Source organism: Oncorhynchus kisutch, linkage group LG8 (genome assembly GCF_002021735.2).
Source record: "Oncorhynchus kisutch isolate 150728-3 linkage group LG8, Okis_V2, whole genome shotgun sequence".
Lineage (NCBI taxonomy): Eukaryota > Metazoa > Chordata > Actinopteri > Salmoniformes > Salmonidae > Oncorhynchus > Oncorhynchus kisutch.
In genome coordinates, this window is record NC_034181.2 from 68,604,774 (window position 1) to 68,627,044 (window position 22,271).

Sequence of the window (22,271 nt, forward strand, 5' to 3'; positions counted from 1 at the left end):
TAAGGATCCCATACATTGGTTCATATGCAATAAAACCTTCAGTGGTCTTATAACTGTCGTTATTATTCTGGTACAATGTAACGTGTTGTAATTACCGTCATTCAAATGCTCTGGTTTCAATCTCTCCTTCCTCCAGCTGGTGGCACAGAGAGCAGGATGTCCCAGTGATGACTCTGCAGAGCTCATGACCTGCCTCAGTACCCTCAGCCCACAAGACATAGAGGCGGCTACACCTGCAATGGTAGGTTTGTTCTGAGCCTCACACTCACCCTACAGTATGCTTTAGCTAACATATACTATATACTGCTGTTGAATGCAACAACATCACTGTTGTTTGACTTCCATTCTGGCTGGGGCCCATCCTCTCTCTCCACAGGGGGATATGGTTCTGTCTGTGCACAGGGATGGGACAGTCATCCCTACCAATCTGGAGGAAGTCCTGCAGACCAAGAGCTTCCTGGGCTTCCCCAGGATCATAGGGGTCAACAACCATGAGTATGGATGGATGCTCCCACATGTATGTCTGTCCTTGCATGAAGATATAAAAACTGTCTGTCATATATTTTACAGGTAAATGCACTTGTATCATTTTTTGTTGTTGTAAGATCTTGTGTGTTCCACCAGTTTTTCCTTTTTCCTGGATGGGATCTTGGAATGACCCGTGAAAACATGATGATGATCCTGGCGTTTATGCTTCAGAAACTGGTTAGTGAAGTATGGTGGCAGCCAGGGTTGGGTAGGTTACTTTCTAAATGTAATTTTTTTTAGTTACTAAGTTCCTGTCCAAAACTAATCAGTAACGTAACTTTTGGGTTGCACAAACTCAGTAATGTAATCGGATTACTTTCAGTTGCTTTTTTATTACTTTCTCCTTAAGAGGCATTAGAAGAAGATGAGAAGGATCCATCAAATGCATTTGGTGTGTCATAGTGGTCTCCGACTTGTGGTCAGACTTGCTCGGGTGGAACAAACTTAAACGTGCGCCTTTTTGCAATGCTGAATTGAATTTCATTGAGAAATCAGAAAGATGTCATAATGTATTTTTTTCGCAAACATCCTTTCTGAATTTAAAAGTATTCAACAAAGTAATCATCTAGCTTTTAAAAAGTATATTTCTGCTGGTGAAAGAACAATCTGAATTTCACTTTAACTTCATGATGTACGCAGGAAAATACACACTGGGATGATAATAACAGAGTATTATCAACTTGTAGATTTAAGAGGAGATCCTAGAGTTCCTCCTTTGATTGTCACACAAGACTGCTACTTGATTGGTTAATATAGAACGGTGGGTAGGCTTTATGCAAAATATGAACAACGTTTATCTGATAATATGCAGGCTAAAGACTGGGATTTGTCGATTTAAGGCAAAAACAAGTTTTGCAGCTGCTTGAAAATGGAAAATAGAGTATTCTAAATGATCGACAAAACAAGTCTGTACGCTCTGAGAAATATACAGTACCAGTCAAAAGTTTGGACACACATACCCATTCAAGGGTTTTTCTTTATTTGTACTATTTTCAACATTGAATAATAATAGGGAAGAGATCAAAACTATGAAATAACACACATATTATGTAGTAGTCAAAAAAGTGTTGTAGTAGTCAAAATATATGTTATATTTGAGATTCTTCAAAGTAGCCACCCTTTGCCTTGATGACAGCTTTGCACACTCGTGGCATTCTCTCAACCAGCTTCATGAGGTAGTCACCAGGAATGCATGTCATGGCAAGAACAGCAGTCCATTATTACTTTAAAACATGAATCTGGAACATTTCAAGAACTTTGAACATTTCTTCAAGTGCAGTCGCAAAAATCATTTAAGAATGATTATGAAACTGGATCTCATGAGGACCGCCACAGGAAAGGAAGACCCAGAGTTACCCCTGCTGTAGAGTTAAGGTAACAGACACATATACATTTTTTATTTTACTAGGCAAACAAATTCTTATTTTCAATGATGGCCTAGGCAGAATGACAGATTTGTACCTTGTCAGCTCAGGGATTTGATCTTGCAACCTTTTGGTTACTAGTCCAACGCTCTAACCACTAGGCTACCTGCCACCCCTGTTCAGAGGAGACTGCGTGAATCAGGCCTTCATGGTAGAATTTCTGCAAAGAAACCACTACTAAAGGGCACCAGTAATAAGAAGACTTGCTTTGGCCAAGAAACACAAGCAATGGACATTAGACTGGTGGAAATCTGTTCTTTAGACTGATGAGTCCAAATGTGAATATTTTTATTCCAACTGCCGTGTCTTTGTGAGGCGCAGAGTAGGTGAACGGATGATCTCCACATGTGTAGTTCCCACCGTGAAGCATGGAGGAGGATGTGTGGGGGTGCTTTGCTGGTGACATTGTCTGTGATTTATTTAGAATTCAAGGTACACATAACCAGCATGGCTACCACAGCATTCTGCAGCGATACACCAACCCATCTGGTTTGTGCTTAGTGGGACTATCATTTTGTTTTTCAATAGGAATATGACCCAAAACACACCTCCAGGCTGTGTAAGGGCTATTTGACCAGGAAAGAGAGTGATGGAGTGCTGCATCAGATGACCTGGCCTCCACAATCACCCGACCTCAACCCAATTGAGTTTGGGATGAGTTGGACCGCGGAGTGAAGGAAAAACAGCCAACAAGTGCTCAGCATATGTGGGAACTCCTTCAAGACTGTTGGAAAAGCATTCCTCATGAAGCTGGTTGAGAAAATGCCAAAAGTGTGCAAAGCTATCATCAAGGCAAAGGGGTGGCTACTTAGAAGAATATAAGATATATTTTGATTTGTTTAACACTTTGTTGGTTACTACATAGTTTTTATCCTACAATGTAGAAAATAGTAGAAATAAACACCCTTGAATGAGTAGATGGGTCCAAACGTTTGACTGGTACTCTATATACACTATATTTACATACATACATACATACATACATACATACATACATACATACATACATACATACATACATACATACATACATACATACATACATGGTATATTATATTAAAAATCCACTTCTGACACTTAATACCGTTTTTTTTTGTAATCAGTTTCTCCCCAACCCTGGTGTCAGCTTTATAATAATGCATCTAGCAGTCTGGTCCATGAGCTGTATTTTAAACCCTGTATCTCCCTGGTAGCGTATGCCAGACTCTGCCCTGGGGATCATCGTAGGGGAGTACTTTGGTGACATGAAGGACCCCGTGGGGATCAGAGATGCCTTCTTGGAGCTTATGGGAGATCTACTGATTGTGGTCCCTGGGATCGAGGGAGCCAGAAGGTGTAGAGGTGAAGAATACACTGGGAACTATACCAATCTGATGCCTGATTTTTCTTTAGAAACCTCCTGGAAGACATTATTTAATAATTATTAGGAATAAATGATTTTAAGACAGTTTAATATCTAAATGAATGAGACATTTTGTAGGTGATAGACATGTTGTGTTGGTATTCACAGTTGTGTGTAATGTATCTGTCTGTCTATACAAGACGCTGGTTGCTTGATCTACTACTACGAGTTCCAGCAGCGCCCCTCCATGTTCACGTCCAGCAGGCCAGGCTTTGTGAAAGCAGACCACTTTGATGAGGTTGGCTTTGTGTTTGGCGCCCCCTTTTGGACAGATGACATAGTGATGTTAGGTACAATTTTATTTATTTTTATTCTGGAGAAATTGCAGGCTAAATATACTTGAAAACCTTGTTTTTATATCAAATTCTGGAAGAACTGTCCATAACAATAACATGAGGAACAAGTTAACATAATCAGATGTTAATAATGTTACGTGACAAAAGACTTAGGGAGATTATATTTTGGACAAACTCATTCTGTTGAGCCTGTACTGTATCTCTGCAGCTTTTCTTGGAAACGACAGACACTAAAAAAGTTTTCCACTCATAGATAACACGACAGATGAGGAACGACAGCTTAGCAGGACCATGATGAAATACTGGACTAACTTTGCCAGAACAGGGTGAGAGATCCCTTTCTTGTTCTCTCTCTCTCTCTCTCTCTCTCTCTCTCTCTCTCTCTCTGTGCATTCAGTTGGAGAAGCTTCAGCACAGATATGACATGTAACAAGAACCAGATTTCTGTCATGATGTAGTCAAGTTCATACCGCCAGAAGTTCTGAGTTTTTTTCTGAGTAAATTGATTTCTAAATAAGATACAGGAGATAGTTCATACTAGACAAAGAACAGTTTGACTCCCTACTGTCTGCAAAAAAAATATTTGCTACTATATGCCAAGTATGCTTTTCATATCTACTTAGTGGTTACTCAATATAGTACATTATAGTAGATCAACCACCAATTGCATTGGGTCATAGTAGTACTATACATACAGTGCATTCGGAAAGTTTTCAGACCCCTTGACTTTTTCCACATTTTGTTACGTTACAGCCTTATTCTAAAATGTATTACATCTTTTTTTCCCCCCTCATCAATCTACACACAATACCCCATAATGACAAAGCAAAAACTGTTTTTTTAGATATTTTTGCAAATGTATATAAAAAAGAGATTATTACATTTACATAAGTATTCAGACCCTTTACTCAGTACTTTGTTGAAGCATGTTTGGCAGCTATTACAGCCTTGAGTCTTCTTGGGTATGACGCTACAAGCTTGGCCCACCTGTAGTTTCTACCATCCTTCTCTGCAGATCCTCTTAAGCTCTGTAGGTTTGAGGGGGAGCATCGCTGCACAGCTATTTTAATTTCTCTCCAGAGATGACCGATCGGGTCAGCCTCTGGCTCGGCCACTCAAGATCATTCAGAGACTTGTCCCAAAGCGACTCCTGCGTTGTCTGGCTGTGTGCTTCAGGTTGTTGTCCTGTTGCAAGGTGAACCTTCACCCCAGTCTGAGGTCCTGAGTGCTCTGGAGCAGGTTTTCATCAAGGATCTCTCAGCACTTTGCTCCATTTGTCTTTCCCTCGATCCTGACTAGTCTCCCAGTTCCTGCCGCTGAAGAACATCCCCACAGCATGATGCTGCCACCAACATGCTTCACCGTAAGGATGGTGCCAGGTTTCCTCCAGACGTGATGCTTGACATTCAGGCCAAATAGTTCAAACTTGGTTTCATCAGACCAAAGAATATTTTTTTCTCATGGTCTGAATCCTTTTATGTGCCTTTTGGGCAAACTCCAAGCGGGCTGTCATGTGCCTTTTACTGAGGAATGGCTTCTGTCTGGCCACTACCATAAAAGACTGACTGGTAGTGCTGCAGAGATGGTTGGCCTTCTGGAAGGTTCTCCCATATCCACAGAGGAACTCTGGTGTTCTGTCAGAGTGACCATCGGGTTCTTGGTCACCTCCCCGACCAAGGCCCTTCTCCCCAGATTGCTCAGTTTGGCCGGGCGGCCAGCTCTAGGAAGAGTCTTGGTGGTTCCAAACTTCCATTTAAGAATGCTGGAGGCCACTGTGTTCTTGGGGACCTTCAATGCTGCAGACTTTTTGGTACCTTTACTTAGATCTGTGGCTTAACACAGTCCTGTCTCGGAGCTCTGTGGACAATTCCTTCGACCTCATGGCTTGGTTTTTGCTCTGACATGCACTGTCAATTGTGGTACCTTTTATATAGAAAGGTGTGTGCCTTTCCAAATCATGTCCAATCAATTGAATTTACCACAGGTGGACTCCAAGTTGTAGAAACATTTCGAGGCTGATCAATGGAAACAGGATCATAGCAAAGGGTCTGAATACTTATGTAAATAAGGTATTTCCATTTATTTTTAATACATTTGCAAACATTTCTACTTCTGTTTTCGCTTTGCCATTATGGGGTATTGTGTGTAGATTGAGGTTTTGTTTTCTTAAATCTATTTAGAATAAGGCTGTAATTTAACAATTGTGGAAAAAGTCAAGCGGTCTGAATACTTTCTGAATGCATTGTATGTAAAATGAAGTAGTCATAAGTGCAGCCGCTCAAATGATGCCAATGGGTGTGTCCCTATCTCTCCCTCTGTTCCTGTAGTAACCCTAACGGAGAGAATATGTTTGATTGGCCAACATTCACCACAGAAGAAGAGTGTCTACTGATCCAGGCCAACCTCGGGCTGGGCAGTGTCTCAGAGAAGAAGAGAGCCCAGTTCTGGACAGAAGACTTCCCCAAAGGACTGCAGACTGCTGGACACAAAGATGCACACAATGACCTGTAGAGCTGAATTTTCACTGTGTCAAATGCTGTTCTAGGAGTGGCCATGTTGTTTCCCTCCACTCCAGTGATGTCAGTCTGCTATTAGGTTACAGTAAATGAGGCTTTCTTTGCCTTTTCCTTATTTTGTATCATATTTTGGCCATTTTAATATTACAGATTTTCTGTAGTGGTTTGCTCTTCTATTTTATATATTAATTGTTTTTGATATTGTGTAGCCTATTTTTTTTTTATCTTGCTGTGTTCATATGCCCAATTAAACCCATACAATCCATAAAGTGTGACTGATTTGATGATTGTCCTTCTGCTTAGTAATAAAACATGTAGACACTTATCTGATATGCTAAATAAATGTCTCGAATTTGTCAATTGAGAGTCGACATGTGCAATCATTAGTCCAAACAGTTGCAAAACGTTCTAAAACGAGTTTCTATTGGATAAATTTAGGAATGTCATTCCCCGTTAGTTACGGTTGCTTGCGTTAAACGTTTTGTAACAATCGGCTAATGAATGCATCCCATGTTTGCTTTTGACGGTGTAAGGTTTGGCCTTTCCGAGCTACCATACAGAAAAAAAACATCGCTGACAAGCAGCTGTTGCTACAATGTTACAGAATTCCCACGTGCGCAAATCAATCTGTGGTCACTTTGTGATAGTTTGACTAATCGTCAGTAAAATTGTGACAATTTTCTGCATCTTCGACTAGAGGACAATGGAGGCCGTTATTACGATTAATCCCGGTAAATGATTGCTGCGTGTTTAGTGTAAAGTCACTAATGCTAACGCATGCCAATGGATGGTAGCCTAGCCGTTGCCGTTATGAAGTTGCGATTTACATTACCCTTTCTTCAAAACGGTCATTTCATCAAGCATGTGAATTGTTTTCTGTTTAGGGGCCACGAAATGGGACATCCGAGAGAAAGTTTGGGATTACATTGAAGCTAAGAATCTTGCAAACTTTCCAAGGCCTGTGCACAACAGAATCCCCAATTTTAAGGTAGGGCATTTCTGGAGGTTCCGTGTACTGCAATTTGATAGAATTATTCCTAAAGCTAACCCTCTTAGTATTTGTCAAAATAGGTTTGAACCCTCTTGTCAGTAGTTTCAATTTGTATTTTGCATGTGCTGCTGGTAAGGTCCCATATAGCCATTTTGAAATGTATTGTAAAATGTTCATTGTGCGCTCTCCACAGCCATTGGTCTGCACTAATAAATGTCTCTAGCTAGCCTTACCTAAACATCAGACTGCTACCATGGTTACTCCATGACACCAGTCTGAAAGTAGCTGTAGAAAAGACTCCGTAGTCTCTACAAGACAATGTTGAAGAAAATAATATTTACACTTTACCGGCTGTACATGCTGTTGTTCCTTTTGGCTTTAGGAGGTTGAGATCCGGTATCAACAGGAAAGTGTTGTTTACCCGACTTTTTGCACAATATGTTAACAATAGCCGAATGCATTGGTATTTATTAGGGATCCCCATTAGCTTCTGCCAAGGCACCAGTTACTCTTCCTGGGGTCCAAACACATTAAGGCACTTACATCTCACACAAAACAAAAGATAAAACAATACATTATTTTTAAAACTAGGCAAGTCAGTTAAGAACAAGTTCTTATTTATAATGATGGCCTACCAAAAGGCAAAAGGTCTCCTGCGGGGATGGGGGCTGGAATTAAAAATAAATTATAGGACAAAACACACATCAAGACACGAGACAACACTACATAAAGACAGACCTAAAGAGATGTGTTGCTGGCTTGTCCACATAGCAAGCCAGCAACACATGACAACACAGCATGGTAGCAACACATGGTAGGTAGCAGCACAAAATATGATGCACACATTATTGGGCACAGACAACAGCACAAAGGGCAAGAAGGTAGAGACAATAAAACATCACACAAAGAAGCCATAACTGCCAGTGAAAGTGTCCATGATTGAGTCTTTGAATTAAGAGATTGAGATAAAACTGTCCAGTTTGAGTGTTTGCAGCTCGTTCCAGTCGCTAGCTGCAGCGAACTGAAAATACGAGCAACCCAGGGATGTGTGTGTTTCGGGGGCATTTAACAGAATGTGACTGGCAGAACAGGTGGAGGATGAGGGCTACAGTAGATATCTCAGATGAAGGGGTGAGGCCTAAGAGGGTTTTATATAAAATTATTACGCCACTACATATCTACAATACAAAATGTATAATACCACCATACAGCCATATTACAATGTATGTGTGTGTAGAGTGCGTGTGCTAGCATTTGTGTGTGTATGCTTGTCTGTACTTGTGGGTCTCTTCAGAGTACCTGCTGTTTCATAAGGGGTATTTTTATGTTTTTTTAAATCTGATTCTGCTGCTTGCATCAGTTACCTAATGTGGAATGGAGTTTCATGTAGTCATGGCTCTATGTAGTACTGTGCGCCTCCCATAGTCTGTTCTGGACTTGGGGACTGTGACGAGACTTCTGGTGGCATGTCTTGTGGGGTATGCATGGGTGTCCGAGCTCTGTGCTAGTAGTTTAAACAGACAGCTCGGTGCATTCAGCTTGTCAATACTTATAAGTAGTGATGAAGCCAATCTCTCCTCCACTTTGAGCCAGGAGAGATTGACATGCATGTTATTATCACCTGACCACATGACTGCGCAGTAGTCCAGGGGCGACAAAATTAGGGCCTGTAGGACATGCCTTTTTGATAGCGTTGTAAAGAATTTTAGCAACTGTTGTAGCAACATGTTTTGACCACGACCACTTACAATCTAGGGTTACTCCAAGTAGTTTAGTCAACTCAACCTGCTCAATTTCCATATTATTCATTACAAGATATAGATGAGGTTTAGGGTTTACTGAATGAATTTCCCCAAATACAATGCTTTTAGTTTTTGAAATATTTAGGACTAACCTATTCCTTGCTACCCATTCTGAAACTTTCCACAGCTCTTTAAGTGTTGCAGTCATTTCAGTCGCTGTAGTCGCTGAGGTGTATATACACATATGTTTTTCTAGCAGCAGACTGATCGATAATATCAAAAGCTGCACTGAAGTCTAACAAAACAGCCCCCATAATATTTTTATCATCTATTTTTCTCAGCCAGTCATCCCTCATTTGTGTAAGTGCTGTGCTTGTTGAATGTCATTCCCTATAATCTTGCTGAAAGTATGCTGTCAATTGTTTCCTGTAAAATAGTATTGTATCTGGTCAAACACAATTTTTTTCCAAAGTTTACTAACAGGCTGATTGGTTGGCTGTTTGAGCCAGTAAGTGGGCTTTACTATTCTTGGGTAGCTGAATTACTTTTGCTTCCATCCAGGAGGAGTGGCAACAGTGTCCGCTATTATCCTCATTAATTTTCCATCCAAGTTGTCAAACGCCTTGTCATTGTTGATAGACAACAATACATGTTTCACCTCTTCCACACTCACTTTACAGAAGTGAAAATTACAAATAAAATCAAAGTTTGTCACGTGCGCTGAATACAACAGGTGTAAACCTTACAGTGAAATGCTTACTTACAGGCTCTAACCAATAGTGCAAAAAAGGTATTAGGTGAACAATAGTTAGGTAAAGAAATAAAACAACAGTAAAAAGACAGGCGAGTAGCGAAGCTATAAAAGTAGCGAGGCTACATACAGACACCGGTTAGTCAGGCTGATTGAGGTAGTATGTACATGTAGATATGGTTAAAGTGACTATGCATATATGATGAACAGAGAGTAGCAGTAGCGTAAAAGAGGGGTTGGCGGGTGGCGGGGCACAATGCAGATAGCCCGGTTAGCCAATGTGCGGGAGCACTGGTTGGTCGGCCCAATTGAGGAAGTATGTACATGAATGTAAAGTTAAAGTGACTATGCATACAGTGGGGCAAAAAACGTATTTAGTCAGCCACCAATTGTGCAAGTTCTCCCACTTAAAAAGATGAGAGGCCTGTAATTTTCATCATAGGTAGACTTCAACTATGAAAAACAAAATGGGGGGGAAATCCAGATAATCACATTGTAGGATTTTTTATGAATTTATTTGCAAATTATGGTGGAAAATAAGTATTTGGTCACCTACAAACAAGCAAGATTTCTGGCTCTCACAGACTTGTAACTTCTTCTTAACTTCTTGCGTCGAGCCATCCCGGATCCGGGATCGTGAATACAGCCTCAAGCTCATTACCATAACGCAACGTTAACTATTCATGAAAATCGCAAATGAAATGAAATGAATATGCTAGCTCTCAAGCTTAGCCTTTTTGTTAACAACACTGTCATCTCAGATTTTCAAAATATGCTTCTCAACCATAGCAAAACAAGCATTTGTGTAACCGTATTGATAGCTAGCGTAGCATTTAGCGTTAGCATCAGCGGGCAACATTTTCACAAAAACCAGAAAATCATTCAAATAAAATAATTTACCTTTGAAGAACTTTAGATGTTTTCAATGAGGAGACTCTCAGTTAGATAGCAAATGTTCAGTTTTTCCAAAAAGATTCTTTGTTTAGGACAAATCGCTCTGTTTTGTTCATCACGTTTAGCTACGAAAAAAACCTGTATCCAGGAGTGTAATTATCCCCGCAGCTCATTAGCATAACACAACGTTAACTATTCATGAAAATCGCAAATGAAATGAAATTAATATGCTAGATCTCAAGCTTAGCCTTTTGTTAACAACACTGTCATCTCAGATTTTCAAAATATGCTTCTCAACCATAGCAAAACAAGCATTTGTGTAACAGTATTGATAGCTAGCGTAGCATTTAGCGTTAGCATCAGCGGGCAACATTTTCACAAAAACCAGAAAATCATTCAAATAAAATAATTTACCTTTGAAGAACTTCAGATGTTTTCAATGAGGAGACTCTCAGTTAGATAGCAAATGCTCAGTTTTTCCTAAAAGATAAAAAAAAAAAAATAATCTGTCATCAAAACGCCTAACTTTTTTCCAAATTAACTCCATAATATCGACTGAAACATGGTAAACATTGTTTAGAATCAATCCTCAAGGTGTTTTTCACATATCTCTTCATGATATATCGTTCGTTGAAAGCCTCCTCTCTCCTCTCAATCACTGGATGACTGCGTGCAGCTTGTAGATTACGCACCAATTTAGACAAAGGACACCGGGCGGACCCCTGGTAAATGTAGTCTCTTATGGCCAATCTTCCAATGATATGCCTACAAATACGTCACAATGCTGCAGACACCTTGGAGAAACGATAGAAAGGGCAGGCTCATTCCCAGCGCATTCACAGCCATATAAGGAGACAATGGAAAACAGAGCCTCAAAAATTCTGCCCATTTCCTGGTTAAAGTTTCATCTTGGTTTCGCCTGTAGCATGAGTTCTGTGGCACTCACAGATAATATCTTTCCAAAGCTGCCAATTATATGCATAGTCGAGCATCTTTTCGTGACAAAATATTGCGCTTAAAACGGACACGTTTTTTTATCCATAAATTAAAAGAGCGCCCCCTATATCCAAGAAGTTAAGGAGGCTCCTCTGTCCTCCACTCGCTACCTGTATTAATGGCACCTGTTTGAGCTTGTTATCAGTATAAAAGACACCTGTCCACAACCTCACAGTCACACTCCAAACTCCACTATGGCCAAGACCAAAGAGCTGTCAAAGGACACCAGAAACAAAATTCTAGACCTGCACCAGGCTGGGAAGACTGAATCTGCAATAGGTAAGCAGCTTGGTTTGAAGAAATCAACTGTGGGAGCAATTATTAGGAAATGGAAGACATACAAGACCACTGATAATCTCCCAAGATCTCACCCCGTGGGGTCAAAATGATCACAAGAACGGTGAGCAAAAATCCCAGAACCACACGGGGGGGGGACAGTAACAGACTACGCCGCCAGGGACTCAAATCCTGCAGTGCGAGATGTGTCCCCCTGCTTAAGCCAGTACATGTCCAGGCCCATCTGAAGTTTGCTAGAGAGCATTTGGATGATCCAGAAGAAGATTGGGAGAATGTCATATGGTCAGATGAAACCAAAATATAACTTTTTGGTAGGACAAAGAATGCTGAGTTGCATCCAAAGAACACCATACCTACTGTGAAGCATGGGGGTGGAAACATCATGCTTTGGGGCTGTTTTTCTGCAAAGGGACCAGGACGACTGATCCGTGTAAAGGAAAGAATGAATGGGGCCATGTATCGTGAGATTTTGAGTGAAAACCTCCTTCCATCAGCAAGGGCATTGAAGATGAAACGTGGCTGGGTCTTTTAACATGACAATGATCCCAAACACACCGCCCGGGCAACGAAGGTGTGGCTTCGTAAGAAGCATTTCAAGGTCATGGAGTGGCCTAGCCAGTCTCCAGATCTCAACCCCATAGAAAATCTTTGGAGGGAGTTGAAAGTCCGTGTTGCCCAGCAACAGCCCCAAAACATCACTGCTCTAGAGGAGATCTGCATGGAGGAATGGGCCAAAATACCAGCAACAGTGTGTGAAAACCTTGTGAAGACTTACCGAAAACGTTTGACCTCTGTCATTGCCAACAAAGGGTATGTAACAAAGTCTTGAGATAAACTTTTGTTATTGACCAAATTCTTATTTTCTACCATAATTTGCAAATAAAATCATAAAAAATCCTACAATGTGATTTTCTGGATTTTCTTTTCTCATTTTGTCTGTCATAGTTGAAGTGTACCTATGCTATGATGAAAATTACAGGCCTCTCATCTTTTTAAGTGGGAGAACTTGCACAATTGGTGGCTGACTAAATACTTTTTTGCCCATCAGAGGGTAGCAGCAGCGTAAAAAGAGGGGTTGGGGGAGGCACACAATGCAAATAGTCCGGGTAGCCATACCTGTTCAGGAATCTTATGGCTTGGGGGTAAAAACTGTTGAGAAGCCTTTTTGTCCGAGACTTGGCATTCTGCTTGCCATGCGGTCGTAAAGAGAACAGTCTATTACTGTGGTGGCTGGTTGTCTTTGAACATTTTTAGGGCCTTCCTCTGACACCACCTGGTGTAGAGGTCCTGGATGGCAGGCAGCTTAGCCCCAGTGATGTACTGGGCCGTACGCACTACCCTCTGTAGTGCCTTGCGGTCAGAGGCCGAGCAGTTGCCGTACCAGGGAATGATGCAACCAGTGCTCTCGGTGTTGCAGATGTAGAACCTTTTGAGGATCTCAGGACCCATGCCAAATCTTTTTAGTTTCCCGAGGGGGAATAGGCTTTGTCGTGCCCTCTTCACGACTGTCTTGATGTGTTTGGATCAGTCTAGTTTGTTGTTGATGTGGACACCAAGGAACTTAAAGCTCTCAACTTGCTCCACTATTGCCCCGTTGATGAGAATGGGGGCGTGCTCGGTCCTCCTTTTCCCGTAGTCCACAATAATCTCCTAAATCTTGGTTACGTTGAGGGTTAGGTTGTTATTCTGGCACCACCTGGCCAGGTCTCTGACTTCCTCCCTTTTGGTTTTCTTGTCGTTGTCGGTGATCAGGCCTACCACTGTTGTGTCGTCTGCAAACTTAATGATAGTGTTGGAGTCGTGCCTGGCCATGCAGTCGTGGGTGAACAGGGAGTACAGGAGGGGACTGAGCACGCACCTCTGGGGAGCGCCGGTGTTGAGGATCAGCGTGCCAGATGTGTTGCTACCTACCCTCACCACCTGGGGGTGACCCGTCAGGAAGTCCAGGATCCAGTTGCAGAGGGAGGTGTTTAGTCCCAGGATCCTTAGTTTAGTGATGAGCTTTGAGGGTACTATGGTGTTGAACGCTGAGCTGTCGTCAATGAATAGTATTCTCACGTAAGTGTTCCTTTTGTCCAGGTGGGAAAGGGCAGTGTGGAGTACAATAGAGATTAGAGGTCGACCGATTAATCGGAATGGCCGATTAATTAGGGCCGATTTCAGGTTTTCATAACAATCGGAAATCGGTATTTTTGGATGCATATTTTTTTATATATACCTTTATTTAACTAGGCAAGTCCGTTAACACATTCTTATTTTCAATGGCTGCCTAGGAACGGTGGGTTAACTGCCTCGTTCAAGGGCAGAACGACAGATTTTCACCATGTCAGCTCGGGGGATCCAATCTTGCAACCTTACAGTTAACTAGTCCAACGCAATAACGACCTGCCTCTCTCTCATTGCACTCCACAAGGAGACTGTTACGCGAATGCAGTAAGCCAAGGTAAGTTGCTAGCTAGCATTAATCTTATCTTATAAAAATCAATCAATCATAATCACTAGTTAACTACACATGGTTGATGATATTACTAGATATTATCTAGCGTGTCCTGCGTTGCATATAATCTGACTGGGCATACAAGTTTCTAAGTATCTAAGTTTCTGACTGAGCGGTGGTAGGCAGAAGCAGTGGTCTGTGGTGGTAAATAAACAGCCACGAAAGTATAGCTGAAAACTCTAGGCAAGTAGTGTGGCCTGCAATTTATCACAATATACTCTACTTCAGGCGAGCAAAATCTAGAGACTTCCTTGGATTTCGTGCACCAGCTGCTGTTTACAAATATGCACAGATCCCCCCCCTCCCCCGTCTTACTGGAGAGTGCTGTTCTACCTTGCCGGTGCAGCGTTTATCCCGCTAGCTGAATATCCATGTCGTCGTTCAGCCACGATTCCGTGAAACATAGGATATTACAGTATTTGATGTCCCGTTGGTAGGATATTCGTGATCGTACCTCGTCTAGTTTATTGTCCAATGATTGCACGTTGGCGAGTAGTATTGACGGTAATCTCAGCTTTCCCACTCGCCTTTTCCGGGTCCTGACCAGGCATCCGGCTCTTTGTCCTCTGTACCTGCGTCGCTTCCTCTTGCAAATAACGTGGATGTCGGCCCTGCTGGGTGTTTGGAGAATGTCTTGCTTGTTGAAGAAAAAAATCTTCATCTAATCCGAGGTGAGTGATCTCTGTCCTGATATCCAGAAGCTATTTTTTGCTTTAAGATACGGTTGCAGAAACATTATGTACAAAATAAGTTATAAATAACGTGAAAAAAACACATCATAGCACAATTGGTTGGGCGCCAGTGAAACTGCTGCCATTTCTTCTGGCACCAATGTTCGTCTTTCATAATTTGGTCAGTTGTACTTGTTGTACAAATGTGAAGCATTTGCTAATCTTGCCACTGAAAAAAAAAAGTTGCCAATATCTGTGGGTTTTGTGATGAATGAGCCATCTGATTCAATGAAGGATGGAGCCGAGTGTACCTTTCTGCCCCAATTTTCGTTTAAGGTGCTTCAAAGCTTTTTACTATAATTTTTTTGTTTCATAGTGTAGTTCCTCCTTTTAATTCTGTTTAGTCACATAATTTCTAAATGTTCAGTATGTTTGCTGATCGGTTGTGCTGCCAGACCTATTTGCCGTACCTTCAGTCAACTCGAGCACGTTTTCTCACAATTATCTAAGTGTTTGTCGTTGGTTACGCTCTGCCATATTGTACAAGTGTTTTGTCACGTGCAAATTGCATCATTATTGAAAATACAAACAATATACAGACGACTAGCACACGGAAGGTCAGGTTGATACCGCTACTCTGTAGATGTTTTGTCACACATTCCTACCTGAAAAGGACCAACCAGACAGACAACCGGTATGTAGAGTTGTGAGAGGAAGCTTTCCTGATCCAAATGCTCATTTCCGCCGAAGTAGAATTCTATGCAATTAAACTTGGGTTCTTCAGGCTATAGCTAGCCTAACTACCTTATTAGATATGTCATATTGTAAGCTAGTAGCTATCATAGTTCCTTTGTCTTTGACCTGTTTTAAAATCTATATTTTAGTCAAGTCTACTGGTCAAAATAGGTTAACAGTGGCACACACATGCTTTTGAACCCTTTGTCCTTTGTGTGTGTGTGTGTGTGCGTGCTTGTCTTGCTGTATGTGGTTGTCTATGCGGTCAGGGTGCGGTCCCGGCCTGTGACCGTCTCTCAGCCCTGCAGGAGTTCAAGTCCAGCCAGACGGTCAAAGTGAACCCAGACCGACCCCAGCAGCAGGCACGCTACATCACCCTGGATGTAAGTGTGCACTCGCATCCTCTCTCCTTACCCCCTCTCCCCCTCTCTGCCCCCAGGGTGCCCACACTGCCTGCGCCAAGGTGTCGGAGCTGCAGGTATTCAATGAGACTGACGAGGTGAAGGTGGACCCTGACAAGCCGCTGGAAGGGGCGAGGCTGGCCGTGCTGCAGGTAGCCCTGGGTCACAGGCCGCCATGAGCCTGGGCCATTGGTTCAGTAGTGTTGTCTCATCACCAGATCATAACCATGGAGTGCTGCAATTAGGTTATTTGTATTAGATGCCCTTTACTCATCTGTCTATGGTTTATATTCTCTTATCTTACTAAACTCTGGCCTCTGGCTTCCAGGCGAGGAAAACCCTGCTGGTGCCGACCCCTCGCCTTCGCACAGGACTCTTCAATAAGATTGTCCCTCCTGAGGGAGCAAGCAAAGAAGAACTGAGAGTGTGCTCCACCTCGCAGGCGAGTCAGTCCCTTCTCACTAGTGCTGAGTAATTAAATGAAATGTCAGTTCTTTTTTTGTTTTTTTAAACAACTAATTGACTTCAGTTAAATTATTTGAATTCCATTTCGTTCTTTTTTCTTTCTTTCTGTGAGCTCATTGCGCTGTAGTTTCTCTAGAGATGAATCAGATCCAGCACGAACTGTGCGATGTTGTAGTTTCTCTAGAGATAAATCAGATCCAGCCCGAACTGTGCAATGTTGTAGTTTCTCTAGAGATGAATCAGATCCAGCACGAACTGTGCGATGTTGTAGTTTCTCTAGAGATGAATCAGATCCAGCCGAACTGTGCGATGTTGTAGTTTCTCTAGAGATGAATCAGATCAGCACCAACTGTGCGATGTTGTAGTTTCTCTAGAGATGAATCAGATCAGCACCAACTGTGCGATGTTGTAGTTTCTCTAGAGATGAATCAGATCCAGCCGAACTGTGCGATGTTGTAGTTTCTCTAGAGATGAATCAGATCAGCACCAACTGCGCGATGTTGTAGTTTCTCTAGAGATGAATCAGATCAGCACCAACTGTGCGATGTTGTAGTTTCTCTAGAGATTAATCAGATCAGCACGAACTGTGCGATGTTTGTAGTTTCTCTAGAGATGAATCAGATCCAGCACGAACTGTGCGATGTTGTAGTTTCTCTAGAGATGAATCAGATCAGCACGAACTGTGCGATCAAGAGGGGATACATAGAGAGCAGTTGCTTGGTGCTTTATTGACTTTGAAGACCTACTGAGATAGTGATATAGGCAGCAGCTCTATGGCGATGAGAGGATGACTTGGAATTAAATAATAAAGTAATCTAATATAATATACACAACTGAAAATGTTTAATTAAAGTCATGTGAACTGCTGGTTAATAAGTGATAAGCAGTCACTAACACCATGGGACTTTTATTAGTTGTATTCTGTTACAGCATTCAACGCACATAATGCATAGGGCATTTCATGTTTGTTTTTTAATGATCAAAACCTAAATCCAAAATTGTGGTAATTTTGTAGTAATAAACTGAACCAACCTCAAAAAGCACTAATCGCTCAACACTACTTCTCACCCAACACCCACCCCGACGGCGCTCTACCTATCCCACTCCATCCAGCCCCAGTGCACATGGATTCAATATCTCACTTTACCTCCTTCATTCACCACTTCCCATTCATTATCGCCATAAACATGCTGTCACTCTGTACAACTTGGTGAATCCACCATAGAAGACCAAATGCTTTGTTCCCAGACTAGTTGGAGTGTCAGGTTTCAAATTTAAAATGTTTGAATCCTATGTTTCTTGTGATCTGGTGCACCTGTTCTCACTTTTTTCTTTCTTACTCTTTTCTTCTTTCTTTCTTTTCTTTGTTTCTTCACCAGGGAGTGAAGGAGTTCAGCGTTCCTGTGGGCCTGGATTCCAAGGTTCAGGTGGATCTTCTGGTGGTTGGCTCTGTGGCCGTGTCTGAGAAAGGTGAGAGCCCGCAGAAAGAACTCTATGGGCAGTGGACACCTACCCTGGTCCAGGAATGTTCCGGCTCAGCACCAACACCCATACTGTTAGGATTAATCTCATCTCTCCTTTCTCCACAGGTTACCGGATAGGTAAAGGAGAGGGCTTTGCTGACATGGAGTATGCCATGATGCTCTGCATGGGGGCTGTGACGGAATCCACTGTGGTGGTTACTATCGTCCATGACTGCCAGGTTAGCCTGTTATCCCACAACATGAAGTCACACACTGTGTTTGGTCTTAACCTAAATTAATGTTGCTTCATGCTCCAGATTCCTATTATTTTGCCATGTGTATCTGTGCTTGATGTCTGTGTATTTCTACAGGTTGTTGACATCCCAGAGGATCTGATTGAGAGCCATGACATCACTGTGGACTACATCCTCACCCCGACCAGAGTCATCAAGACAGACTGCCAACGCCCCAAGCCCCAGGGCATCATCTGGACTAAGGTACAACACTAAATCTCACCCAGTTTACTGTCGCTCAATATGATTCATTCCATTGCCTATGCAGTTGTTCTAACTACTGTTGCTGCTGCTAGCTACAGCTGCTGGTTTTACTCATACGACTGCTATTAGTTGCTGTATGTTGATGAGTGGCTGAAACCTCAATGATTTGAGCTAGAAAACAGCTTTCAAAGTGAGGCTAAAGTTGCGCCCATCTTCTGTAGTTTTCCAGTGACTTTTGGCTGCACCTCAAACCGTGTTACTTGAGCTTTGTTTGCTCACCTTCCCGTAGAAGTATACCCATTACACACACATGCGCGCACACACACGTGCTACCTCTGGGGTCCCTTAAGACAGCCATGCCCGTCCTGAGGACCCACGCTGACCTCGTAGACAGGAAGGCCATGTCTGATCATCAAAGGCCTCTCCACCGGGCCAGCCTGGCTGTGTAGGGCCCAGTTAAAGAGAGGGCACCGGGGCCAAGGTAAAAACAATAGACCATTATATCCTGTACAGGCGCAGCTGCCATCACAGCCTTAGCAGACATGCTCTGCCCTGGGAAATCAGAGAGCTGTCTTTATATAGCTTACTAGGGAAGTGGAATATCCCCCCCACAATAAAGATGATGCGGTCAGAGAGGTTATCAGCACTCCTGAAGACTGTCAGTCTGTTTCCTCTGCATTCATGTACTGTAAGCATGGATGTGTTGTTATGGAGTACTGTTGTGTTGGTTGTTGTGCCCTTTGAGGTTTGTCGAGTAGTCTAGTCATGCATGGGTTTTGGTGTAGTTCATAAGCTATCTAGCATGCTCTGAACATTTGCATGGTCACCTAGAACGGCATGAGCAGGCACCAAACATCAGCTTTCTTGATTGTGTTTATACCCCATCACTTTACTAAACTCCATTCTTCTTGGCATGACGCAGAGCTGGGCTGCCCTTAACCCAGTGCCTTTGCTGGTCTTGACCAGCCCTGCTGTGATATAACCTTGAGCAGCCCTGCTGTGATATGATCTTGAGCAGCCCTGAGCCTGTCCTGTTGTATACCTGCAGCTGAACACTGAGATGCTGGAGAGGATCCCTGTGCTGAAGAAGCTCCGGGCCTTGGAGGAGGAGCAAGGGAAGGACGTGACCCTGGGGACCCACCCTCCCCCGCAGCCCAGGGAGAGGGCCAGGAGGGAGCCCCGGAGGGACAGAGAGCCCAGGTCAGAGGGTGATAGACCCCGGCGTGAGCCCAGGCGCAGGCCTAGACGGAACACCCAAGAGGACTCTGAGAGGGACCCCAACGGGGAGTCCAGGGAGGAGACTGAGCAGAAACCCAGACGACGCCCACCAAGAGTGAGGAGGGAGGGGGACAGAGAGGGGGGTAGGGATGGTGACGGGGAAGGAGGTCAGGAGGGAGGTAGAGAAGGCGGTAGGAGGGTCAGGGGATTCCGCAATGGGGGCTTCCGTGAGGGGGGCAGAGATGGAAGTAGGGGGAGAGGCAGAGGAGGAGGCCGGGAGGGGGCCAGGGGGAGGGGAAGAGAGGGGGACAGGGATGGGGTCAGGCAAGAGGGCAGGGAGGAAGGTGGCGAGCCCCATGAGCGCAGGCCCCCCTTGACCGTGACCACAGTGTACCTGGGGGGCATCCCTGCCGGGCTGCGTGTCAGCGAGCTGAAGACTGCTCTCCGGGAGAGGGAGGCAGCCCCCATCCGTCTCACGTGGCAGGGTGCTCAGCACCGGGCCTTCCTGGACTACTTAGACCCCCAGGCTGCAGACCAGGCCCTGGCCGCCCTGGAGGGGCTCTCCCTGAACGGCCACGACCTGCAGGCTGAGCTGGCCAAGAGCCAGAGGGGAGGCAGGAGGCCAGGTCCAAGCAACCGGAGGTCCAGACCAAATACAGGCCCCAAAAATACAGCTAGAGAAAGTAGAGGGAGTACGAGTGAAGCAGAGGCAGATTCCCCCAAGCAGGAGCTCAACCATAACGAGTAACTGCCGTCCATCTCTGTACAGAAGCCAAGCCAGCAGAAAGAAAAGGCTGTGTTTCATGAAAGGGAAGGATGATACCTTCACTGTACCAATGTGAAGTGTGAAAATATGTTTAATGCCTTAAGCAGAGTTTGGTTTGTCGTTATGGTTTTTAGTGTTGGTATTGATAACACGTAACCCTATTTACATTTGAAATGTTCTTATACAGAAGTTTCATCCACACTGGCAGGCCTGTCTGTCAGTCACAAAGGAAGGAGAGGTTGGAGGTTTCCCTGTTAGTCTCTTTGTGCAGGGGCAATGTTTAATGCCCTACATGTAATGCCATCGAAATTCACAGGATATTTTGTGTACTAAATAAACCATACTTTGAGTTCATAGTTTTAACCATTTTTGTCTTCTTTATAACTCAAAACCCAGGACTAATCAACATATGACTGTCAAATGATGACCTGTGTACACACCACACACCGCTAGTCTGTCAGTACTGTGTGTTCCTATTGTAAGTTATCCTACTGACGAACAATCTGAGGAAAATATGAACCTAAAGCTAAAACAGATGAGGGAAATAGTATAGCAAGATGGATGGTGAGCTGGTGTGTTAACCCTTCATCAAGTGTCCTATCCTCTCATGGGACCTTGTTTGTCTTTTGGCAGTATTGGGCTGTTTTCCTGCACTCCTCTCGCTAATGGCATAACACATGGTATAGCCTATCAGATGGCCTGACAAGTCCAATTAGTCTGAGGGTGGTATGTGGGGAGCAGGAGTTAAGAGGACTAGCTGTAGTATACTGGATGTGCTAACCTCTGAGCTATCTATTGCTAAAGACACAGTACCTCTGGAAGTGATATGTTGTATAACCAGCAGGTAAACATTATGGCTGGCATGACATGTCTGATGGCTTACCTACTTTGGCCAACGCTTGAGGTTCTATCTGCAGCTACCTGCAGTGCCCTAACCCTGTGACAACCTGTGTGCATCTGGTTGGCCTAACAGTGACTTATAGCTGCTGTGCTAATGCTTGGCCAAAGATGTGTCCTACAGTTCAGAGTAGTTTAGACATGCTATGTGCTTGTCCCTCAGCCTGTCTGCCTCTCCAGACCAGAACCTAGGCAGGCAGGCAGGCTTTTTATGGAGCTGTCATCCAGCCCAGGCCGGGGAACAGCTGTGGAGCCCCAGCAGGAATCTCAGCCCTGTAGAGGTGCTGCGCCCCGGCTCACGTCATCAGCATGCTAATGTGTGGTCCCTCCGCTGCAGTGTGGAGCGACTGGGCCTGCTGCCCCTGTGTGCTCATACAAGGGAATTTCACTGGAGTTCAGAGAGTGGTCACCTCCTCGTGAGATAACACAGCTCCATACATACATAGTCACACACAGCCTCACACAGAAACGCCAACATATACACAGCAAGGCATGGGGCCCAAAGTGAGAATGTCACTGAGAATAAGCTATTATAACAATACTTCACTTCCAAAACAGTTAAGTTTTGTTATTACTGTATTTGTCCTTGTAGGTAAAAACGTTATAGTGCAGCTAAAGTGGTTACTTTAATTAAAGTAGGAACACTAACATCAAGTTGAAGTGACTATTGAAATGCAGAATATAATGTGTGTCATTTAATTTGTTCCTTTGCAATTTTAAGCATTTTTTTTATAGACACTGATATAATAGGGCTACTTCTAGAATGAGTAGGCCTAAATATTTTCTTATACTAATGGTTTAAACAGTACATTTGAACAGGCAGT

At 43.4% G+C, this 22,271-nt stretch overlaps 2 protein-coding genes across 4 annotated transcripts in view; both read left to right on the top strand.

Moving 5' to 3' along the window:
• The window catches only part of LOC109895360 (fatty acyl-CoA hydrolase precursor, medium chain), an 18,626-nt gene extending 12,191 nt beyond the window's left edge, over nt 1-6,435 (top strand). For both annotated transcript variants that reach the window (XM_031831033.1, XM_020488996.2), the window contains exons 8-14: nt 137-241; nt 377-517; nt 625-705; nt 3,146-3,293; nt 3,495-3,644; nt 3,904-3,976; nt 5,978-6,435. In XM_031831033.1, coding sequence (XP_031686893.1) covers nt 137-241; nt 377-517; nt 625-705; nt 3,146-3,293; nt 3,495-3,644; nt 3,904-3,976; nt 5,978-6,161 — 882 coding nt within the window. In that variant the 3' untranslated portion in view covers nt 6,162-6,435. The remainder of the gene's footprint in view (nt 1-136; nt 242-376; nt 518-624; nt 706-3,145; nt 3,294-3,494; nt 3,645-3,903; nt 3,977-5,977) is intronic.
• Nucleotides 6,436-6,681: 246 nt separating this feature from the next.
• On the top strand, nt 6,682-20,913 carry mthfsd (methenyltetrahydrofolate synthetase domain containing). 2 transcript variants are annotated; one of them, XM_020488990.2, is made up of 8 exons: nt 6,682-6,897; nt 7,051-7,154; nt 16,010-16,123; nt 16,470-16,583; nt 17,986-18,076; nt 18,196-18,308; nt 18,441-18,566; nt 19,615-20,913. In XM_020488990.2, exons 1-8 carry the CDS (start codon nt 6,870-6,872, stop codon nt 20,530-20,532), a joined length of 1,608 nt encoding a protein of 535 aa, XP_020344579.2. In that variant the 5' UTR covers nt 6,682-6,869; the 3' UTR covers nt 20,533-20,913. The 2 variants fall into 2 exon arrangements, with proteins under 2 accessions (XP_020344579.2, XP_020344578.2); XM_020488989.2 differs by lacking the exon at nt 16,010-16,123 and adding an exon at nt 16,180-16,293 and having other exon boundaries at nt 6,694-6,897.
• The last annotated feature ends 1,358 nt before the right edge of the window (nt 20,914-22,271 follow it).

Coding starts and splice junctions, on each gene's coding strand:
- mthfsd (XM_020488990.2), top strand. CDS start 6,870: ATGGAGGCCGTTATTACGATTAATCCCG. Junction 16,584..17,985: donor GAGTGTGCTCCACCTCGCAG/GCGAGTCAGTCC, acceptor TTTCTTCACCAG/GGAGTGAAGGAGTTCAGCGT. Junction 18,567..19,614: donor AGGGCATCATCTGGACTAAG/GTACAACACTAA, acceptor GTATACCTGCAG/CTGAACACTGAGATGCTGGA.